General features: G+C 42.9%; 1 protein-coding gene across 1 annotated transcript in view; it reads left to right on the top strand.

Moving 5' to 3' along the window:
* Positions 1-1,609: 1,609 nt before the first annotated feature.
* Positions 1,610-20,225, top strand: part of PRMT3 (protein arginine methyltransferase 3) — a 53,618-nt gene continuing 35,002 nt past the window's right edge. The window contains exons 1-8 of the mRNA XM_059474073.1: positions 1,610-1,762; positions 2,390-2,472; positions 4,152-4,201; positions 5,411-5,513; positions 5,940-6,093; positions 9,207-9,348; positions 12,373-12,438; positions 17,579-17,700. Of these exons, the coding sequence (XP_059330056.1) occupies positions 1,623-1,762; positions 2,390-2,472; positions 4,152-4,201; positions 5,411-5,513; positions 5,940-6,093; positions 9,207-9,348; positions 12,373-12,438; positions 17,579-17,700 (860 nt within the window). The 5' untranslated portion in view covers positions 1,610-1,622. The remainder of the gene's footprint in view (positions 1,763-2,389; positions 2,473-4,151; positions 4,202-5,410; positions 5,514-5,939; positions 6,094-9,206; positions 9,349-12,372; positions 12,439-17,578; positions 17,701-20,225) is intronic.

Genomic DNA, 20,225 nt, shown 5'->3' with positions numbered 1-20,225 from the left:
CCTCAGGACAGGGCTGACCCTTCTGGCTGTGCCGATGTCCCCAGGTCAGGGCTGGCTGTGCTGATGTCCCCAGGACAGGGCTGGCTGTGCCTCAGGACAGGGCTGGCCCTCCTGGCTGTGCCGATGTCCCCAGGACAGGACTGGCTGTGCCGATGTCCCCAGGACAGGGCTGGCCCTCCTGGCTGTGCTGATGTCCCCAGGACAGGACTGGCTGTGCCGATGTCCCCAGGACAGGACTGGCTGTGCCGATGTCCCCAGGACAGGGCTGGCTGTGCTGATGTCCCCAGGACAGGACTGGCTGTGCCGATGTCCCCAGGACAGGGCTGGCCCTCCTGGCTGTGCCGATGTCCCCAGGACAGGACTGGCTGTGCCGATGTCCCCAGGACAGGGCTGGCCCTCCTGGCTGTGCTGATGTCCCCAGGACAGGACTGGCTGTGCCGATGTCCCCAGGACAGGGCTGGCTGTGCTGATGTCCCCAGGACAGGACTGGCTGTGCCGATGTCCCCAGGACAGGGCTGGCCCTCCTGGCTGTGCTGATGTCCCCAGGACAGGACTGGCTGTGCCGATGTCCCCAGGACAGGGCTGGCCCTCCTGGCTGTGCTGATGTCCCCAGGACAGGACTGGCTGTGCCGATGTCCCCAGGACAGGGCTGGCCCTCCTGGCTGTGCTGATGTCCCCAGGACAGGACTGGCTGTGCCGATGTCCCCAGGACAGGGCTGGCCCTCCTGGCTGTCCGATGTCCCCAGGACAGGGCTGGCTGTGCTGATGTCCCCAGGACAGGGCTGGCCCCTGGTGCAGGGCACTGCTGCCCCACATCGTCAATTTCTTCCGCCGAACCCTGACAGCGCCTTCGAGGCAGGAAGAAGTTAATTTCTTCTGATAAGAGGGCAATAAATTCTTTTTCTCTGAACGATTCAGGTGTCCTGTGGCTGCTATCTCGCTGCGAGTCCTTTCTTTTAAAAAAACACCGTACATAGCATAGTTTCCATTTCAACATTTTTTGTAACCTAAAACTATATTTAACACACTACTTAAGAGAATTAATACAGCGTTGCTTTCTAACACAACACATATAATATTCATTTTAATATTTGCCAAAAGCCAATCATAAAATCCATTCATTTTTCACGCTGAGGGACGGGCCGTGGCTGAGGGACGGAGCCGTGGCTGAGGGCCGGGCCGTGGCTGAGGGACAGAGCCGTGGCTGAGGGACGGAGCCGTGGCTGAGGGCCGGGCCGTGGCTGAGGGACAGAGCCGTGGCTGAGGGACGGAGCCGTGGCTGAGGGCCGGGCCGTGGCTGAGGGACAGAGCCGTGGCTGAGGGACAGAGCCGTGGCTGAGGGCCGGGCCGTGGCTGAGGGACAGAGCCGTGGCTGAGGGACAGAGCCGTGGCTGAGGGCCGGGCCGTGCCTGAGGGACAGAGCCGTGGCTGAGGGACAGAGCCGCGGCTGAGGGACAGAGCCGCGGCTGAGGGCCGGTCCCGCTGCCCCTCTCTCCCGCAAGGTGGCGCCGGCCCGGGCCCTCAGCGCGGCCGCGGCCGGAGGCTGCGCCAGGGGGCGCTCAGCGCGGCCCGGTCCGTCCCCGCGGCCGGAAGCGGCGCGCATGGGGCGGCGGCGGCGGGACATGGATGCCATGGAGCCTGAGGAGGAGGAGATGCCCGAACTGTCCGACGGCGAGGGCGCCTGGGACGACGAGCAGGAGGAGGAGGAGGAGGAGGAAGGCGCTGCCGTGGCCCAGCAGACCGGCTGCCTCTTCTGTGCCAGGTGGGGGGGACGGGGAGCGCGGAGCCCCGTGCGGAGCGCGCTGTTCTGGGTGCGCTGCCAGCGGCCGGCGCGGCCCGCGGGATCGGGGTCGGGATCGGGAATCGCTGCTTTGGGACTCGCTCTGTAGCGTGCTGATCGCGTACACGGCTCTGCGGAGCCAAGCGTGCGATTGAGGATTCGCATTGAAGGAGGGAGTAGCGTGGTAATCCCCTCCCCTCGTGCTGAAGCAGCGTGGAGGCTCTTCTCCCGTTCTTTTTAATCTCTTCCCCATCGCCAGTATCGAGATGAGAGATTTTATTTCGCTCAAACTGCTCCACCCAGCTTGTATTGGTGTGGGTTTTAGATCTCAGGTTTAACGCAGGCTTTGCTCTCAGACAGTGTTTGGAAATTAACAGGATCTGTGGTTTTGTCAAACAGAATTGTTGTGTTCGTTGGCTTTTGTCTCAGAATGTTTGACAAACAAGGTAAAAGCTTTGTTTTTAAAAGCTCAGGCATGTGAGCCTGTGCCTTTCTCAAAGGCAGGAAATGTGTTCTGCATTACCCAATAAGTCAGAACAGAGCATATAGCACTCATAAGTTAGAACTTAATGTGTCAGTATTGCACTTTTAATAGTTTGTTGTTTACAGGTTGTTTAGTTCTGCTGAAGCTGTGTTCTCTCACTGCAAAACAGAGCATCAGTTTGATGTTAGTGATGTGATCCAGAAACATGGTAAGTTTTTTTTCATGATTTGTCATTTCCTTTTGTGTATGAGTATAGGGGCCTGAGTAAATGTATGTATTGCAGTAAGAGATCTCTGTATTGTAGAAGTGACCCTGCCCCGATTCTAGTTATAGTAAATGGGCTGCAGCTGTGATGGCCTTAATTGGGGGGCAGCTGTGGCCCGTGGAGGGAGCTGGGATAAAAGGGGGTGGGGTGGTGAGGGAGAGCCTTGGAGGAGTCCTGGTGAAGAAGCAGGAACAACACTGCTGTGAAGAGCTGTGTGTGAGGAAACCACGCAGGAGGTACGGGACTCTAGAAATATGGTAACAACAATATGAATACAACATATGAGTATCTCATTTAAAATAAATTGCAAATATTATTTTGTTTAGAACTGATCTCCTGGTTCGCAGTTGAAGCTTCCAAGATTGAATAAGATGAGCTATTGTAGAAAAAGACTTATACATTTTCTTAATGCTGGCTGCTTCCTGCATGCCTTTTCTACCAGTAAAGCTCTCAGCCAGTGACAAAAGTGAGATTGATCTTTGCTGGCTTGTGCTGATTCCTCACTGCCTACTTGATTGACCTGAACCAGACACTGCATGATTGATCTGATCTGCTGGCAGCTCTTGCCTGACCAGTGATGCTGTTGGGCTCAGCATTTAGCAGAGCCCTGTGGCTTGTGTCCTTCAGGTGATCACAAGGAGGCTTTCCGTCCCGTGTCTGTTAAATTCTTTTTAGTCAAGTTTAAGGGTGTCTGTCACTTGAAGCAGTCATTATATATCCTAAGATCTAGTCTGGTCTGTTTTCTGTCTAAAATCCAAGAAAAAGTATTTTGGGTTTATCTTTGCTGTTCCTGGGGAGAGAACACAGTTAAACTCCTATTACTTTTGCCAAGGTGGCAATTTTAAATCAGTATTGGTAGGTATTCTTAGTGAGTAGCATCAGTTTCCATTCTTTTAAGCAGAAAGCTAAGAATATGAACAGGGGAGCACAGCAGCCTAGAATGCCATCAAGGTAGCTGGAAGGAGATAAGAGTGGCTGTCCTGATGTACTTACTTGCCAAATGAATGAAATCCCTGTCCACAGTTCCCATTTGGATGTGTTCCATTCTTAATTTGTGGCAAATGTATTTGCCCTGAGGGTGAGGATTTCCTGGGTTAGTATAGTAGGAGTCCTAGTAAAATATCTGTATTGTATTTGAATATCTGTATTGTATTTGAATATCTGTATATAGGCCTTGCCCTGATAAGCCCTGGTTGTTTTTGGTGGGCTGCAGCTGTGATGTCCTTAATTGGGCTGCAGCTGTAGCTAGTGAAGATAACTGGGATAAAAGGGGCTGAGCTTGGCTAGGCAGGGAGAATCTGGAAGGAGCCCTGAGTAGGAAGCAGTAACAAGCAGGAGAAGAAGTCAGAGCTATGAAGAACTGCCCGCAAGAAGTATCGCCAAGAAGGTACGAGACTTTAGAAATATGAAATACAACAAGATAACAACAGGTTAGTCCTAAAGGGAAGAACACAGATGGCAAACTTAAGATAGGAAGAGTGCACTGCATAGTGGTGTACACCCAAGGGGAAGTTTGAAACAGTTTCCAGTTGAACAGGTAATTAGTAGTCACATAACTGTAAAACATGTGGTCTTTTCTGTGATACAAATGCTCTCCCCCTTTTTTTTTTTTTCCCACTCAGGACTTGATTTTTATGGATACATTAAACTAATAAACTTTGCCAGATTAAAGGTAGGTGTGCCACCTATTACTTCTGTGTTCTGACTCTGGAGAATAGTGATGTGCTTTCAGTTTGCCCATTTCTAATAATAGTGTGAGATTTTGTATTGAAGTTTTAGAAAAAGAAATCATGGGAATTAAAGTAGCTGTTTATCTAGATATGAGGCTGTTTTAATTGTAAACATATTTAATTAATGTGAAATTTTATTTTCAGAAGTGGATGTTGAGATTTGCATAAAGTCTCCATGCTGTGTAGTATCATCTTGTTTTATTCAGGTTCTTTGGGCCTTTGACTCTGCTGTCTCACTTCAGAAATGGGTTCACTTCTCAAGAACTGAAGTTTCTCAGTCCTTGCATGTGTGTTGATGTGAAAACCTTTCCTGAGGCTGTGAGCTGGCCAGACCCCTACTTAGTAAGGGCAATAGCTGATCCCTCAAGTTACAGAACTTAAAACTCTCTAAAATTATACCTGAGTCTGGAAAGCTGATGGGAACCTACATATATTTTGTGTGTCTTGTGACTTTGTTCCTTCATTATTCCTTTAAAGTTTAGGTTAAAACTCAATACCATCTTATCTTACTAAGTAGTTTTTACTTCAGTCTACATATCTTAAATCCTCGAGTAGTTATTTAGTGCATAACTGTGTAGAGTAAACACAGGCAAAAACTGAAGTCCAAAACTGACTTCACTTTTCTTAACCAAGTATTAACTGGATGCAAACAGGAGAGACAGAACAGAAGTTTCTGATTTCTGTTCCTACAGCACTGTTCATGTAAGAACCTGACAGGATTAGTAGCTTGGATTTTTTGATTAGCCACATACCTGAGTGGACTTGGTTCCTGAGAGCCATGCAATCCTGCAGGTGTCCTTCAGCATCTGCCAATGTGCTGTGCATTACTGCTGGCACAGAATTCCTTGGTATCCTTCAGCATCTGTCAATGTGCTGTGCATTACTGCTGGCACAGAATTCCTTGGTATCCTTCAGCATCTGCCAATGTGCTGTGCATTACTGCTGGCACAGAATTCCTTGGTATCCTTCAGCATCTGTCAATGTGCTGTGCATTACTGCTGGCACAGAATTCCTTTGCTGCAAAGGTCCTTCACTAATACCCTGCATATTTCACTGTGTGAAAGAACATGTCTTTTCCTTGTTTCCTTGAATGAAACTGGAGGGCTGGTGTTTTCAAAGAAACTTAGTGTACATGTTCTTCTCCTGTCTAGAAACCAACTGCAGCATATTTGAGTTCTCTCAGCAGCCCACTGCCTTGGGAAGGAGAGGAATATTTGAAACCAGAACTTGAAGATGATCTCCTTCTTCAGTTTGGTAAATAATTGCTTCAGTATGACTCCTGCTTTGTGGGGTAAATGTGGTATTGTCAGAGTTGGTGAGCATTGTCACTGTTACTCGATTTATGTGTCTGAGAAAGTCCTTGTACGAATTATATCTAATTTAATTAATGTCTAAACCAAATGTCTCTTCTAGAAATAATCAAACAGTGGTATTTAAGGAAGCCTGAATTCTGGATTTAATTGCCTTAACTTAGACCCTGCTTCTAACATATTTGCTGCTTCTTCCTAGGCAGAAGAATTACTTTTTGTGTTTTGTAGTTAGCCCTGTCAAATTCAGTTGTACCTTTTGTAAAACAACCAGCTTGTACAAAGACAGAACTAGCATGAAGTGTTTATGATCTGCTGCAAACAGATCATAAACATGATTGGTAGGTATTCTCTTTCCTCCCTGTTTTATCAGACATAGAAGATCTTTGTGAGCCTGTGAAAGTTTTGCCTTCTAATGGCTTAAGTGACACCATGGTGCTCCTGGAACAGTTAAAGCATGCAGAACAGAGAGCCAGAGCTGCAGAAGCAGCCTTGGCTAGGGCACAGGATGATCTTCAGAAGATGAAGTAAGTGTCTGAACTGAAGTTTGGGGCTGTTTTTATTTGATGTGTTTTAGATGAGATGTTCGTGTTGGAAGACAAACAGAAATTGAAGGAAGTAGCAGAATGTAACATGAAACTGACCTTGGGATGGGACTGTAGGTTTGACTTGTCTGTTGCAGATGGTTAGTACATTTCCTGTAGATGGTTAGTAAAAACTGCACAGAAACCTGCACAGATTGAAAGGACAAAGTATGCTTGGGAGAGCTAAGCAAGCACATCGCTCAGGTTTTTTCCTTCAGACTGCTCTTTGTTTCTTGAGATATCTTTCTGTTAATTCTTTAGGTAGGCATTTGAACACTGAGGATGCACACACGGGAGAGGAGAGAGAGCAAATTAAATACAGGACTCCAGAGATGTTCAGAGTTGGCTTCAAACAGTAGTTGTCAGTAGAGTTCATTTGCAGTTTGGAGAAGCTCTCAGTGGAATTAATAAATCAGCTTTTTTCAGCTACTTTTGTTTTTGGTATCAGATGAGGGTAGTAAGAGTATGCAGTCAGGACATCCCTGTAGCTCTTCTAAATCTTGATGTCTGCATGTGGATTGATGATGCTCATGGGTAACACAGAAATATAAACTTCATTTAAATCCCCTACAAGCATGAGATCACTGACTGGGCACTGAGGAACTGAAATTATATTTAAGAGACTTGAAAAAATAATTCATGTTCTTTTGTGTGAGAAGTTAATCAGAAAACCCTTGTGTTGTAAAGTTTGAGTGTGTGTTGTACATTTTGACAGTACACATTTGGAGCTACAAGTAACTAAATACACCAAAATATTAAATGTATTCAAATCCCCTAGCTGTGAACAATTATTTATGTTAAAAAGGATCCATTTTGTCTTCAGATGAGTTTGAATTTTCCACACAGTGCTTTTCTGGTATCTCTGCATACATTATGCTTTAATTGATCATAAACAGCAAGAATTGAAGAAATTTATCATTGTGCTTCAAAAACTTGGGGGTATTTTCTGTGTGTCTTTTTGCTTTTTTATGTTCCATTCATACTCATTTTAAACAAAAAAACCCCTCACAGGTTATCAGTAGCAATTTCTTTTGAGCTCTCTAAACTTCAGTGAGGCTTACAGATTTTTTATTTTAAGTAAGTATATCAAGTTATCTGCTCTTGTAAGAGGGAGCCTTTAGTTTTTCTTTCTCAATGCAACCTCTTCAATTCAGCAGGGGTCAGCTGGCAGCAAAAATAGCCAGATGTAGATCTGATGAAGCAGCACGGTTTTAAATTATGGACAGATGTGTCAGTTGCATTGTAGCAGTCTAAATGCTGTAATTCAGTGGTTTGTGCTGGAGGTTATTGCACAGAATATCACCTGCTCCCTTTCAGGTAAACCTCTGGGAAATAACGACAGTAACATTTTTATAAATCAGATCACCTCTAGTGTTAGATGTAACTTGGAGACTTCACAGCACAGCTTGTCTGTGCTGAGTTTTTAATCTGTCGCCTGTTTAGAGGTGATGGCTTTTGTTTTTACTTATCCTTTTTCTTGATTAAGAAGCCAGCAGGACAGCTCTGTCTTTGGAATTTCCTTGGTGCTTGTGTTGCATGCATATATTAGGGCAACTATTGGCTTAAATAATTTTGAATTAAATCATTTAAATCTCACACAATGCTAATTATATGTAATTGTATGTCACAGAATCTATTTTATGGAAGTTTAAAATTGTATCATGTAGATATTTGTATGAAAGTAAAGAAAATGCAAAGTACTGTGGTAAAGAGCAATATTAAAAAAAGATCCAGACCATTTCTGTGTAAAAAAATATAGGAAGTTTCTGAAACTGACAAAATTTCAATACAAAATCCCTCACCATATTCTCTTCCCCATCCAAACTAGCTGAGCAGGGAAGTATTTGAAATATCAGGAGTGAAATAGTATTTTTGCTTTTGTTCTTCTCTAAGGAAGATATTGGTAATGAGATTGTTCCCTACAGTTTCTATATGTGAAGGTCCCATTTAAGGGAGTGTGATTGCTGTTAAAGGTGAGTGTCAGAGGCTTTGGAGTGGTCTAAGATGCAGCTTTTGTTGCTGTTGGACTAGACCTTGGAGGAATATCGTCTGGCTGAAGTGTGTTTCCTTTTTCACTTCTTTGTGGGTGTAGTATGATCTGCTTGTTAATGTCTAATAGTGTTTTCATTATAAACCCCTTGATTTGTGTATTTTGTTATCCAGCCTGCTTTTAGGACTGAGAACATGGAGGGGACCCTAAAGCTCATCCAGTTCCAAGCAGGAACACCTCCCACGTTGCACAGAGCCCCATCCAGCCTGGCCTTGGACACTTCCAGGGACCCAGGGGCATCCCCAGCTTCTCTGGGCATTCTGTGCTGGGGCCTCACTGCCCTCACAGTAAAAAATTTCATCCTAATATCCAGTCTAAACCTACAGTCTTTGAGTTTAAAAGCCATTTGTCCTTGTCCAAAGTCCCTGTCCATATTTCTTGTAGCCCTTTTAGGAGCTGAGATGCAGTGGGTTCACCCTGGAGGCTTCTTTTCCCCAAGCTGAGCAATCCCAACTCTCTCAGCCTTTCTTTACGTGTTGAAGGAATGCAAGAGCAGGGAGGAGGGAAAATAAGCAGCATAAAATTCAAGTAATAAATTGAATTTTAAACTCTTTTTTTCTTTTCACCCGAATGCCTCAGTTTTAAAATGCTTCCTTCTCCCTTCCAGTGGTTACCCCGTGTCGTGTGGGCTGCAGTTTTGTGCTCTTTGTGTTGAGTCCATATCTGCGTTGCACAGCCTGAAGCACCTTGGCACTGCAGTGCTGGCTTTCATACCAGCAAGTTCAAAACAGATACTTCTGCCTTAGAAACAGAAACTGCTCCCCAGTATTTCACTGCTGGGAGCTGCTTGCTGCCAGCAGGAGCTGGGCTTGCCGGGGTGCTGCAGCAGCCGTGAGGAGCCTGCAGAGGGAGGATGTGCGCGCCTAAAGCTGCTGCTGCCGGTGCTGCCCAGCCCCAGGGCAGCCTGCGTCCGTTCCTGCCCTCTCCTGGGCCCTTTCCCCCTGCCCAGCCTCCTTCCCGTGGTGCCATAAACACGTCTCAAGGGTGTATTTCACACTGATTACAGGCAGTTTGCTCAGGACTTTGTGATGAGCACGGATGTCAGGAGCAGCCCGCCGTGCAGCGCCGTTGCAGACCTGCGGGAGGACGAGGATGGCGTTTACTTCAGCTCCTATGGGCACTATGGCATACACGAGGAGATGCTAAAGGTCAGGAAGCCATCGCCACTGCCCCTTGCTGGGACTGAAGAGGAGAGGTGGAATCAAGTGGGCTGTGTGCCCATAAATATACTGCAGAGCAGCTGCATTTTTAACCCTTTCTGTCCAGGAGAGGTTTTTTGGTGGTACTTGGACTAAGAGATCATTTTTCAGTTTTATTTCCTTTGTGTAAGCTCTGTTTACAGGAGGCATTAGGAACAGAAAATCATTTACAGTTGTGTTGATAGTACAGTACCTGTGCCACAGCCCTACCTTGCCAAAAGCAGCTTTTTCCTGTTGTTTAAAACATGAAGGATAAAACATGGTCCAGACAGTGAATATTTTTCTCCAGTTTTACATTTTCCTTATAACTGAAATTTGTTAGGCAGGACCATTTCTCAAATATTGTGGTTGTCTCTTGCACATTTTAAACAGAAAATGTTACTTGTACATGGTTAGGTGTATTGATAGCATGACAACAAACTGTCGTGTTCATGAACATGCTGGAGCAGTTCCTTTCATATGCTAAAGATTAAAAAAAGTTTATGCTCAAAACTTCTCTAAGGCAAACTTACGTATGCCCTTTTAACTTTAAAATAAGAAAAAACAAGCACAAAGCCCAACAGCTTCAAATTAACTTGTAAATTAAAATGTCCTAATGTTTCCTTTCAGAGAAGATGTCATAGTTGTGAGAGTTATAAGCAGTTTTATCATTTTAAGGCGTAAATAAATAAAAATTCCTGTCTAAAGTCAAGGCAGAATACAGAGCTGTGCAGTGAATTTGTGCCTGCAGCTGGCATATAAAGCTTTCAGCTTTGTAAATCATTCAGTGGCCCCAATGCAGAAATACATGTGAGTATGTGTTAAGAGTAGTGTGACTGTGAGGTTATTATTAAGGGGAGGAGATTTTACAGAAGCACAGGGATGGCTGCAGAACTAGAAAAATGTTTTCTGAAATGTATGGTGTGTGGAAATACAGCTGAAATGTAACTTGAAGATAAAAAGATAGGTGTTTGGTTTTGCAGCTGTGTAAAGCTGTCATTTGAGATAATGTAGGTATAGGATGAGGAAGCCTTTCAGTTGGCACATAAAGTTCACAGTAAATATGCATCTCTGCACAAGGAGATTGGTACAAAATTGTATTTTACTGATTTAAGGGTATGTTTGTCAGAATGCTTTTAAGGAGACTTTTGACTTTCCAAAACATAGGAAAAGGATTACTTTTATTGTGTGCACATTGAGATTTTTTTCTTTATGCAAGGCATTCACTGTGGTTGTTTTTCCTGATTACCTTATTTACATAAATACAGTGGCTTACTACATGAACATTTTTAAGATAGCAGTCTTGCTGTCTGAATGTAAGCCCATTTCTGAAACCTTTTTTGTCCTTATGCCTGGTAGTGGTAAGACAGAATTTCAATTTGGGGTATTTTTGTGCAAATACATGAGAGGTGGAGCAAGAACATTGTTACTTCACACTTGCCAAGTCACTTGTGTTTCCCTTACTCTGCCTTTGTGTTTGAGAATTTCTTGGCTGTCATCTTAATTTTTTTCACCATTTTACTTAAACCAGGAAAGCATTACATGGAAAAGTTGAGTGGAGAAGGGGATTGGTGAATAGAATCCCAAGGTGCTTGGCTGTGGCTCCAGCTGCTTTGGGTTGGGGCAGTACTGAAGCCATGTGAGGGGCAGGCTGCAAGGCTGAAAGCTTTCCAGCTGGCTGCTTTCTCTACTGAATGTTTATTTTTACACTTTTTTGGTCCTCCCAGCAAATCCTAATATATACTGCAGTAGAGGTGAAGTACTAAAAATAGTTGCTCTGAACATCATAGTAAAGCAATATGGTTTTAAAGAGTCATGGTTCTGTTATTAATATTAATGCAGGATTTTTATTAATACAATTATGCAGGATTTTAAAGCAGAATTTTCTAAAATAAACCCCAGCTGCTTCTTTGGGTTTTGTGTGTGATTGTACTCTTACACATAGAACTGGATTTTAGGATTTCCAAGCCTCAAGATAATTTTTTGCCTCCAAAATTTTTATTATCAAAAAATGTTCCTGTCACTGTTTATCTTCTTTTATTAAAATAGACTTCGTTCTTTCTCAGTGTAGAAAATTTCTGTTTCTCTGTTATTTCTAGAAATTCTTAACTTGCTGTAGTAGAAAAATCCTCTAGATTTAATGAAAGTACTAGGATTTTATACTTCAGCATTTTTTGTACTAGACAAAAAAATTGCTGATTTTTTTTTTTTTGTCTGTAACACTTGAACTGTGACAGCAGCTCCAAAACCTGTACTTGGCTGTCAATTTGTGTACCTGCTGATGCATGTTAAGAGAATCAATGTTTTAACAGATTACCTTGCTGGTAATCTGAGCTATGCTGCAGGCTTTTTTATACTAAGATACTATATTTGTTTTGTTCTAGGCTTGAAAATGTTGCAGCTTCTCTGGCCCTGTTGTATTTCAGTCAAACTTATTTACTGTGTTGGACTTTCAGCAAATGGGCTTTAACTACCAGCTTGTCATCAGGATTGCAGATCTGCAGCTTGTTCAGAAATAAAACCAAGTTAATTTGATGCATAACTTTTTTTTTTTGTACAGAAATCTCCATGTCGCAGGGGTGTTAGAGAACAAAATGATACAAAACATTTTATGAGCATGTGATTCAAATTTTCACAATTTCCTATTTAAGCTGGTTTCTATTTAAGTTGCTGTAATATTGTCACTCTATTACTGCTGTTCCTTGTTAGTGATGAACAGGTATTAAGGTCTTTGAAACATTCAAAAGAGAAGGCAGAATCAGGAAACCATAAAATAGTTCCTTATTTTTCCTCCAGCTGAGCCAAGTGGCTTCATTTGCTGCAGTAAATTCTGCAATATTATCATACAGAAGTGTCATGATTGCAGTGCTGTGTTAAGTACAGTATGTGCAAAGCATCTGTAGGCCAGGTTGAAAAGCCAGGTGTTCAGCATTTTTGAATTTTATGCTGTACCTAAGCAGAAAAAGTGAACCCTCTTTGTTCTTTGGCTGCCAGGATAAAGTCCGTACGGAGAGCTACCGGGACTTCATCTATCAGAACCCGCACATCTTCAAGGACAAGGTGGGTAAACTGCTCAGCAGTCCGGTCATTCCTGTGGTTTGTTTTGTCTCAAATGGCAGAAAAGCTGCAGGTTGGCTGCTCTGCAGCTCTGGGAATGGAGGTTCCAGTGGCAGGATTTGATCTGATGCGCTCTGGCCGTATCAGTGGTGGGGAGCTGCTGAGGGTGCAGCGTGCTGATAAGAGCAGTGCTGATCTCTATTGTCATTGTGCTGTGTGCCGTGGCAGGGAGCTCATTCATTATCCTGGCAGGGTGAAGTTGAGCCTCTCTTGTCGAGGATATTATGTGCAATCTCTCTGAGGGCTCTTTACCAGGATTAAGTGAATTTCTATGTATGCCTGATACAGTAAAAATGTCCTGGAAGCCCTGTGTAATTAGGGCTGGGAAAGAATTGGTGTGGAACTGATTTTTTTTTTAATTAGTGCTGTTTCCTGTCTCCAGACTGGGTGGTTATTGTTAAAGGGCTTGCAACTGTGAGCTGGTATTTCATTTGCAGTGAGGAGGGATTTCAGTGATGGATCTTACAGTGGTTATGACCCCTGTACAGTAATAATCCTCTTGCCTTTTGTATTTCTGCTGGCTCTTTCTAATGAGTGTGTTGTGTTTGGGGCTTACAGAACCATGGAATGGTTTGGGTTGGAAGGGGCCTGCAGGATCATGCAGTTCTAATCCTTCTGCCCTAGGTAGGGACACCTTCCACTAGACCAGGTTGCTCAGAGCCCCATCCAACCTGGCCTTGAATGTTTTTTTTTTTTTTTCAGGGATGGGGCATTCACACTTTTTCTAGGCAACCTGTGCTGGGACCCCACCACCCTCACTGAGAAGAATATTTTCCTAGTATCCTATGTAAGCCTACTCTCTTCCATTTAAATCCATTCCCCTTTGTTCTGTCACTCTAGGCCCTTGTGGAGAGTCTCTCTTCATCTTTCTTCTAGGCTCTTTTCAGGTACTGGAAGGCAACTGTTAGGTCACCCCAAAGCCTTCTCTTTTCCAGGCTGAGCAATCCCAATCCTCTGAGCCTTCTTTTGCAGGGGAGGTGGGAGAGCAGTTCTGTCCTGACAGAAAGCATTTCAGTGTTTGACAGTGCCTATGCCTTCTATTCCTTGTATGGCTTAGTTTTCAATTGGCAACTATAGCAAAAAAAGAAAGTAAATATTTTTCTTCCCTTTTTTGCCTCAATTCATGTCACAAGCCTGTTTCTACTAAACATTCCTGAACTCTTTGACTATAGTGAGAGAACAAGCAAAAGTGTCATAGAATTATGCCACCAGGTGACTGTGTGGGTGGGCAGCTCATCCAACAAAGCAGAAAGATCAATAAAGGAAAGAAAACTTTCCCCAGAGAAATGTAGTTTCACATTTTAGCCCCAAAATCGATTACTGCAGGTTTTTGCAGGTTAAGGCTGATCTGAAGTTACACAAAATGTGAGGCCTTGTGGAACAGTAATTTTGGATACTCTGGGAGCATTGAAAACAAACCATGGAGTAACTGTTAGAGTCAATGATGCTTCAGCCCCAGGAGGAGATCCCCATGCTCAGGAAACAGCTCAGGCACTGTGTGTGCTTACTCTGGTGTAAAAGCACTCAGCTGCTCTGGAGAAGGCTCACAAACTGATTTCTGAACATGCTTTTTGCAGCAGTTTGTTGATCAAGGTTCCCTCAAATCATGGTGCATCCAAACCCGTCATGGTGTGTTGAGGTTGAACTGAAAGACAGAATCTGGATTGCTTTGAGTTCTCAGTGTGCCCCACCTGTGTGACCAGAGTCCTGCTTAACTTGTGTGTCTGGCCACATGATGCAGCTTTCTCTTGGGACATTGCTAGAGAATAAATGAAGTTTGCTGCAGAAACCTGGCTTTGAAGTGACATCTGTTACACACTTCTGCTGAAGGAGCTGTGTAGGATACTTAGTTTAAGTTAATGTATTTGTATAATGCTCTCAGGCTATACTAATGAATGAAAATTCCAAAGGCTGTTTTCCCTTTAATTTTAATAACAATTCAAAAAAATTGAGGAAAAAGTCTGATACTGCATTTCCTAGAACTCTCTTATGCTAGTCCTCCCTGGAAAATACCTACTGATGCTTTTTGGTTTTTTCTGAGTGGACTATTATGAGGTAGTTCGGGAGGGGCTTGTTCAAAGAGCTGAATTTTTATACTCACTTTAGATGCAAGTCTGCATCTTAGCATTTAGGATACTAAAGAGGTGTGATTGCATGCTGATAGATGATAACAGAGTATCTAGGTTTATTATTTTATTCAGAATCAGTCAATTAGCTTGTTCTGTCTCAGCTTTCAAAATAAACTATTAAAACTGGAACAAATCCTGCTTGCTGCCTTTGTTTTCAACCTGTCAAATGTGTTTGAGATGAGAATGGGACAATTCAGATTACCTGGCAGGAGTAGTGAAGGTGGCTGTACTCAGTAAAAGGAAGTGTGGTCCATTTTACAATGAGAGTATTTTTGAGTGGAAAATAATTTAGTAAAGCACTGTTGCCATGCTTGAGTTTTCATTGTGACAACTGAAATGTTGAGGCAAGCATCAGTTCCATATTCAGGGAATAAAATAGGCTTTTAAACTACTCTCCCACTAAGGGTTCATTGATGAAATGAATTTAGTTGGCCACAGTCCCTGGCCTCCTGTTTCTCTGAGTTTAAGATAGGCTATCACTGAAAGCAGGATATCAGTTTTGCTCAGGCTGCAGAGGAGCCTGTGGAGCTGCTGCGTGTTGTGGTGTGGTGAAATCACCTGTGCAGCTGCTCAGGTCTTTGCTGAGAGGCCATATGTGATCACTGCAGGAGCATGTGGGCTGTAGACCCTTGTCCTCAGGCTAATTGATGATCACTCTGCTTGTCTTTCCCTTCTCACACATATTCCAGCCTGTGTTTTCCCTCCAGTGCCTCCTTTCCATCCCATCCCCTGCCTAAGGCTAGATGAGTTCCATCTGGGTTTTTAAGTGACCAGGGCAGCTGTCCAACATGGTGTCTGTTTTGATTTTTTTCCACTTTGTGGTGATTGCTCTCTTTCATGCAACTGCGCATCAAGATGATTCTTTCACAGTGGTTTATTTTTGGCTGTGACTTCCACCTGTCGTGGCTCAGTGATTTTGTTAACTACCATAGGTGAAATGTTAGGTGATGTTGGAGGGTGGGAGATTTCAGCAGCTGCAAGAATACTGATTTTTATTTTCTATTCCTGTCTCCAGCAGATTGACAGTTGAGGGATTTCTCTCATTTCTGAGCTACAGAGTAGGCTCCTTTTGAAACATGGCTACAAAAGAGTTGCAGGTGGAACAAATAACTCTATCCACAAGTTCCTTCTGCACAAGCTGCTGTAAAAGGCCACAATACTGATGTTTTTTGGTCTGTCTCCAGGTTCTGAGTGGCTCTACAGAGACAGGTGGTGTCAGTGCTGCAGTCACTGCTTCCCAGACCACCACAGCAGCAGCTCCCTTGCTCTGTACTGCTGAGGATGAGCAGCTGGTTTTGTTCATGCTGCCTTCAGGATCATTGTTCTGTGTCCATCCTCAGAATGGACAGAGTTGTATACAAGGAAGGCAGGCACACCTGAGGGGCAGAGCATCCCGGTATTTGCTTTGCTGCTCTTGGCCAGGTGAAATGCCAGGTTTTCTTATGCCAAAGCGAGAGTGATCAGTAGATGATAAGCTGGAAAGTGTATCAGCAGCAGGGTGCATTATTGCTTTATTTTTTTGTATTTTTAAAAATATTTTTTGGGATTATAGTTCTCATGTGGTATTGATCAGTGAGCGATTGGATGCCTTCTTTGGGAAAATGTTTGATGTGATGAAAGCTGTGAGGGTAGGTTTAACAGGACTGTGCTGTGAGGACAAAGACAGTGACATCAGTTTTCCTTTCTAATAAATTCTTGCTGTGACTGGTAATTCTGACTCGGTGTTCTTGTTAACTTAAGCATGTTTTAAGCTGTACTTTCATTTTAGGTCTTATGTATGGGCAAGTAAGTTCTTTACAGTTCTGGTTTTGTTCATGCTTAAATGCTGTACATGAGATGAGTGGCTCTATGTAGTGTTTAGAAAACTTATTTTGATTTTCAGACTTCAGAACATTTTTGGGTTTGGTGCTGTGAGTTTTTTTACACCATTAGTAAAGCTTAGTTATATCAGATATGAGTCTAACAACAAGACCATTGATCATCTGGCCAATCTAGTAAAATACACCCTCAGAATCTCCAGAGATGCCTTTCAGCTCCAATAATTCTGTGAAAACAACAATCCTGGAACTCAGCTTAAAAATCTGCTGTAACACATTCATTAGGTTTGTAGCTGTTGAGAATTTCCAGCAGTTACAAGAAATACATTGTTGTGATAGCAAGGTCTGAAAAATGCTAGTTGGTAAAATATCTGTGAAGCCTAAAACTGCTGGCAGCTCAACACCACTTAGTCATAAATTTGGTGCTCTTTCCTAGTTGCTTCACATTTTTTAACTTTTCAGTCTTCCTGTAGTAGCTGATATGTGATATACAAAACCCCATGCATTTCCATGGATCTTATGGCATACTTTTTCCAGCTGTAGTGGTGAAATTCACTCTTTCATGAAAACTCTAAATTCCATCTTAACTAGATTTTTTTTTCACTCTATTTTGATTATCAATAGCACTAAACAGAAAATATTTCCAGGTGTTAAAACTGTGCCAGTGACCATTTTAAAATTTAGACATCTTGAGCCGTAGCTGTTTTGAGGCAGTGTGCCCATGTCTGGCATAAGATTCCTAAATAAAGTTTCTGAATAGACTTTTAATTAAAAAACTGCAGCTAGAATACATTTTCTCAGTTCAATTATTAGCGATTCAGTGATGAAAATTGCTCAGGCTATAATTTCCTTTTTTTTCTCTTCATGTAGCATTTTAGATGTTTCCCACATAATTGCTTGCTGCTGTTTCCCATGGGACTGGGTTAATCTGCACCTGAAATTCATGGGCTTCATTGTCTGCCTGGAAAAGGTGGTAGAGTGGGAGTTAGACCTGCAGTGTGACTTGGATGTCTCTGCATGTAACAGCAAGACTTTATGCCTTCTGTTGGAATGTGCCATCTCACTGATGTAGACAGAAGTGTAGAAAAATCATAGCAAGGAAAATGAGATTGTTTTGCTTTTGTTTCTCCCTTTCAGGTGGTTTTGGATGTTGGCTGTGGAACTGGAATTCTCTCTATGTTTGCTGCCAGAGCGGGTGCCAAGAAAGTGATTGGAGTTGACCAATCTGAAATCATCTATCAGGCCATGGACATCATTAGGTAGGAGAAGTCGTGGTTGTTAGTTTTCTGTTTCTTTATAGGAATTTAAAATCATTTCTATAATTTGTCTGTGTTACAGAAAATAAAAGGCCTACCCTGTCAAGTGCTCTCCCCTAATTCAGCAGTGCTGAGGGTGCATCTTGTCCAGTTAGGTCTCTAAAGGTGTTCATTAACATCAGAACCAGCCCTGAACCCTGAGGGACACCTCTGGTACCTGGCTACCAGTGAGGATTTGTGCTCCTCTCAACTCTTGAACCTCATGGCCCAGACCCATCTCCTTGTTCATTTATCCACTCCACATGTCGCATATTTGCCTGTGGAAGATATTTAGGGAGGCTGAGCATGTGTAAAAATCAAGCAATGATGTCTGGAGACTTACAAAGGATTTCCTAGGATGAGGTAGGAGGAGTGTAATGTCAATGTGCACTGTTGATAGCTGAAGCCTGTGTGTTTTTTCATTTAGGATGATTTTGTAAGAGCAACTGTGAGAAGAAAATCCAAGTAGATACTGAAGAACTTGGGAGTGAAGTAATGTTGTCTGTGGGGAATTTGTTAGGTACCACTCACACATTGGTGCTGCAGCACTGCACACTTGGGTGCTGTAAAATTACTCAAATATCTGCTTGGGAAAAGCACCATGTTGAACCTGAAGTGAATGTTTTACTAAAATACTTCTCTGGCACTAGAAGTCATTCCTTAGAGAGAACCTTGCCTCTGAGTTCCTGACATCTTCAGAATGGTTGCAGATGTGAAATTGTGTTTTATATCTAATGTACTAGATGACAAATTTGGGGCTGTTTTAACTTTCAACAAGTGCATAAAGTCTTTTGAGTGTTATTTATACTTGGGGGAGAGTAGAAGTAACAGTCAGTATGTATTATTCTTTGGGGAGGAGAAGGGCAGGCCTCTAAGAAAAGCAATGAATCAAAACTCTTAAGAGTGATGAATTGCCACTTGAGGTATGCAGCAAATAATCAGTAAGGCTGCACATTTAGAGGTACTTTCTCCTATACTAGGTGCAATTCACATTAAAGTCTGCAGTTCACATCAAAACAATTTATATTTGTCTGTTTAAAGCTACTTTTCCTAAAGGAATAAAGCTGACAAAGTTGCAGTGGAATAACAAATATTTATTGGAGCACTGAACAGCTCTGTAGCTTAAAAAATGACTGTTGAGGCACACTTCCACCTGTGATTCAAGTGTGTGCTCAATGCTTCTGTCCTTCCCAGAATTCAGGTTAATTTCTAGCATGCTAATTACTGGAAACAGTGCCACCCATGTGTGTAAGTGAACCAGAATACATAGCCTGAGTAGCCTTAAAAATAAACTTACTTTAAACTAAATGATTGCCTTTTCTTTTTCTTGCTGTGAATAGTCCCTGTAAAATTTCAAGCACAGTGAATTACTTGATTTTTGTCATTCATCACTGTTAAGCTAAAATAGAAAGTTGAAATAGACTTCCTAAATAACATCTCAATTTTTCCTACAGTGTGTAAACTACATTGGTTGGTTTGGGTTTTTTAAACATTATAATTGGAAACAAGTATGTAGTGAATGAATCCTTTTCTCTCTGTTGTTTTAAATCATGTCCTTGGATGTGGTCATTTAGTAAGTTATCTTTAGATCTCTTAGTTCTTCTTAAATTATTGTTGTGGGTGGTAGCTCTTTAACATTCCTCACTTTGAGCTTCTGATTTTACTTCTGTTTAGACCGTTGAATATGATTTTAGTAATGAACTGCTATCCTCTAACATAAAACTGTCTTGTGTAGAGGATTTAATTTGTCTTTGCAACAGCCCAAGTGTTCAGGGAGCCCTTTGACCTTTTCCTTTCCCTCCCTTCATAGTAATCGTTCTTCCATTGTCTCTTGGATTGAATTTTTAATGTCATTACTGGTCTGCACTGAAAGCCAGACAGAATGTAAGGGTAAGATATCAGGAGAGGGAGGGAAGGGGCAGCGATAAGAACTGCAGTGGGAAGATAAATTTCTGTGCTGAGAGTTCTTCTCAGCCCTCTGTAACAACAGCCATGGTGATAAAGAGAAGTGCAAGAAAGGCTAATATGGTTTGCCAAGAAGAGAAGCAGTGCATTTCAAGCATTGCACACTTGCTGATTTCCCCATCATGCAGTTGTTGTTTCAAAAGCTGTGTCCTGTCCCAGTCCCTCCCTCCTTACGCAGGATGGCTGTACCGTGACGTGCATGTGAGCTCATCCCTGATCACTGCAGGTCCTGAACACTGCAGGTGCTTTTGCCCAAATCCCCGTGAGGAGGGTGCCTTTACTGTGCAGTAACTGCAGCCCTGATTTAGGGGGAAGCTCTGTTCTCAGTGACTTTGCAGCTGGTTTGGTTAAATAAAAACCGAGTCATGCAAAGCAGCTTTGTGAGGAAGTTAATTTCCCCTGCCATCCTGGGGTGGTGAGTAGGCTCTGATTGCTGTGGAGGTCAGAGGAGGAGAAATGGAAACAAGCAACTTCTAAATAAAGAGGAGCAGCAGTTTTAAATTGTCCTCTTCCCTGTTTTCCTG

Source organism: Ammospiza nelsoni, chromosome 6, assembly GCF_027579445.1.
Source record: "Ammospiza nelsoni isolate bAmmNel1 chromosome 6, bAmmNel1.pri, whole genome shotgun sequence".
In the NCBI taxonomy this organism is placed as follows: domain Eukaryota; kingdom Metazoa; phylum Chordata; class Aves; order Passeriformes; family Passerellidae; genus Ammospiza; species Ammospiza nelsoni.
This window is presented reverse-complemented; position numbering and strand designations above follow the sequence as displayed.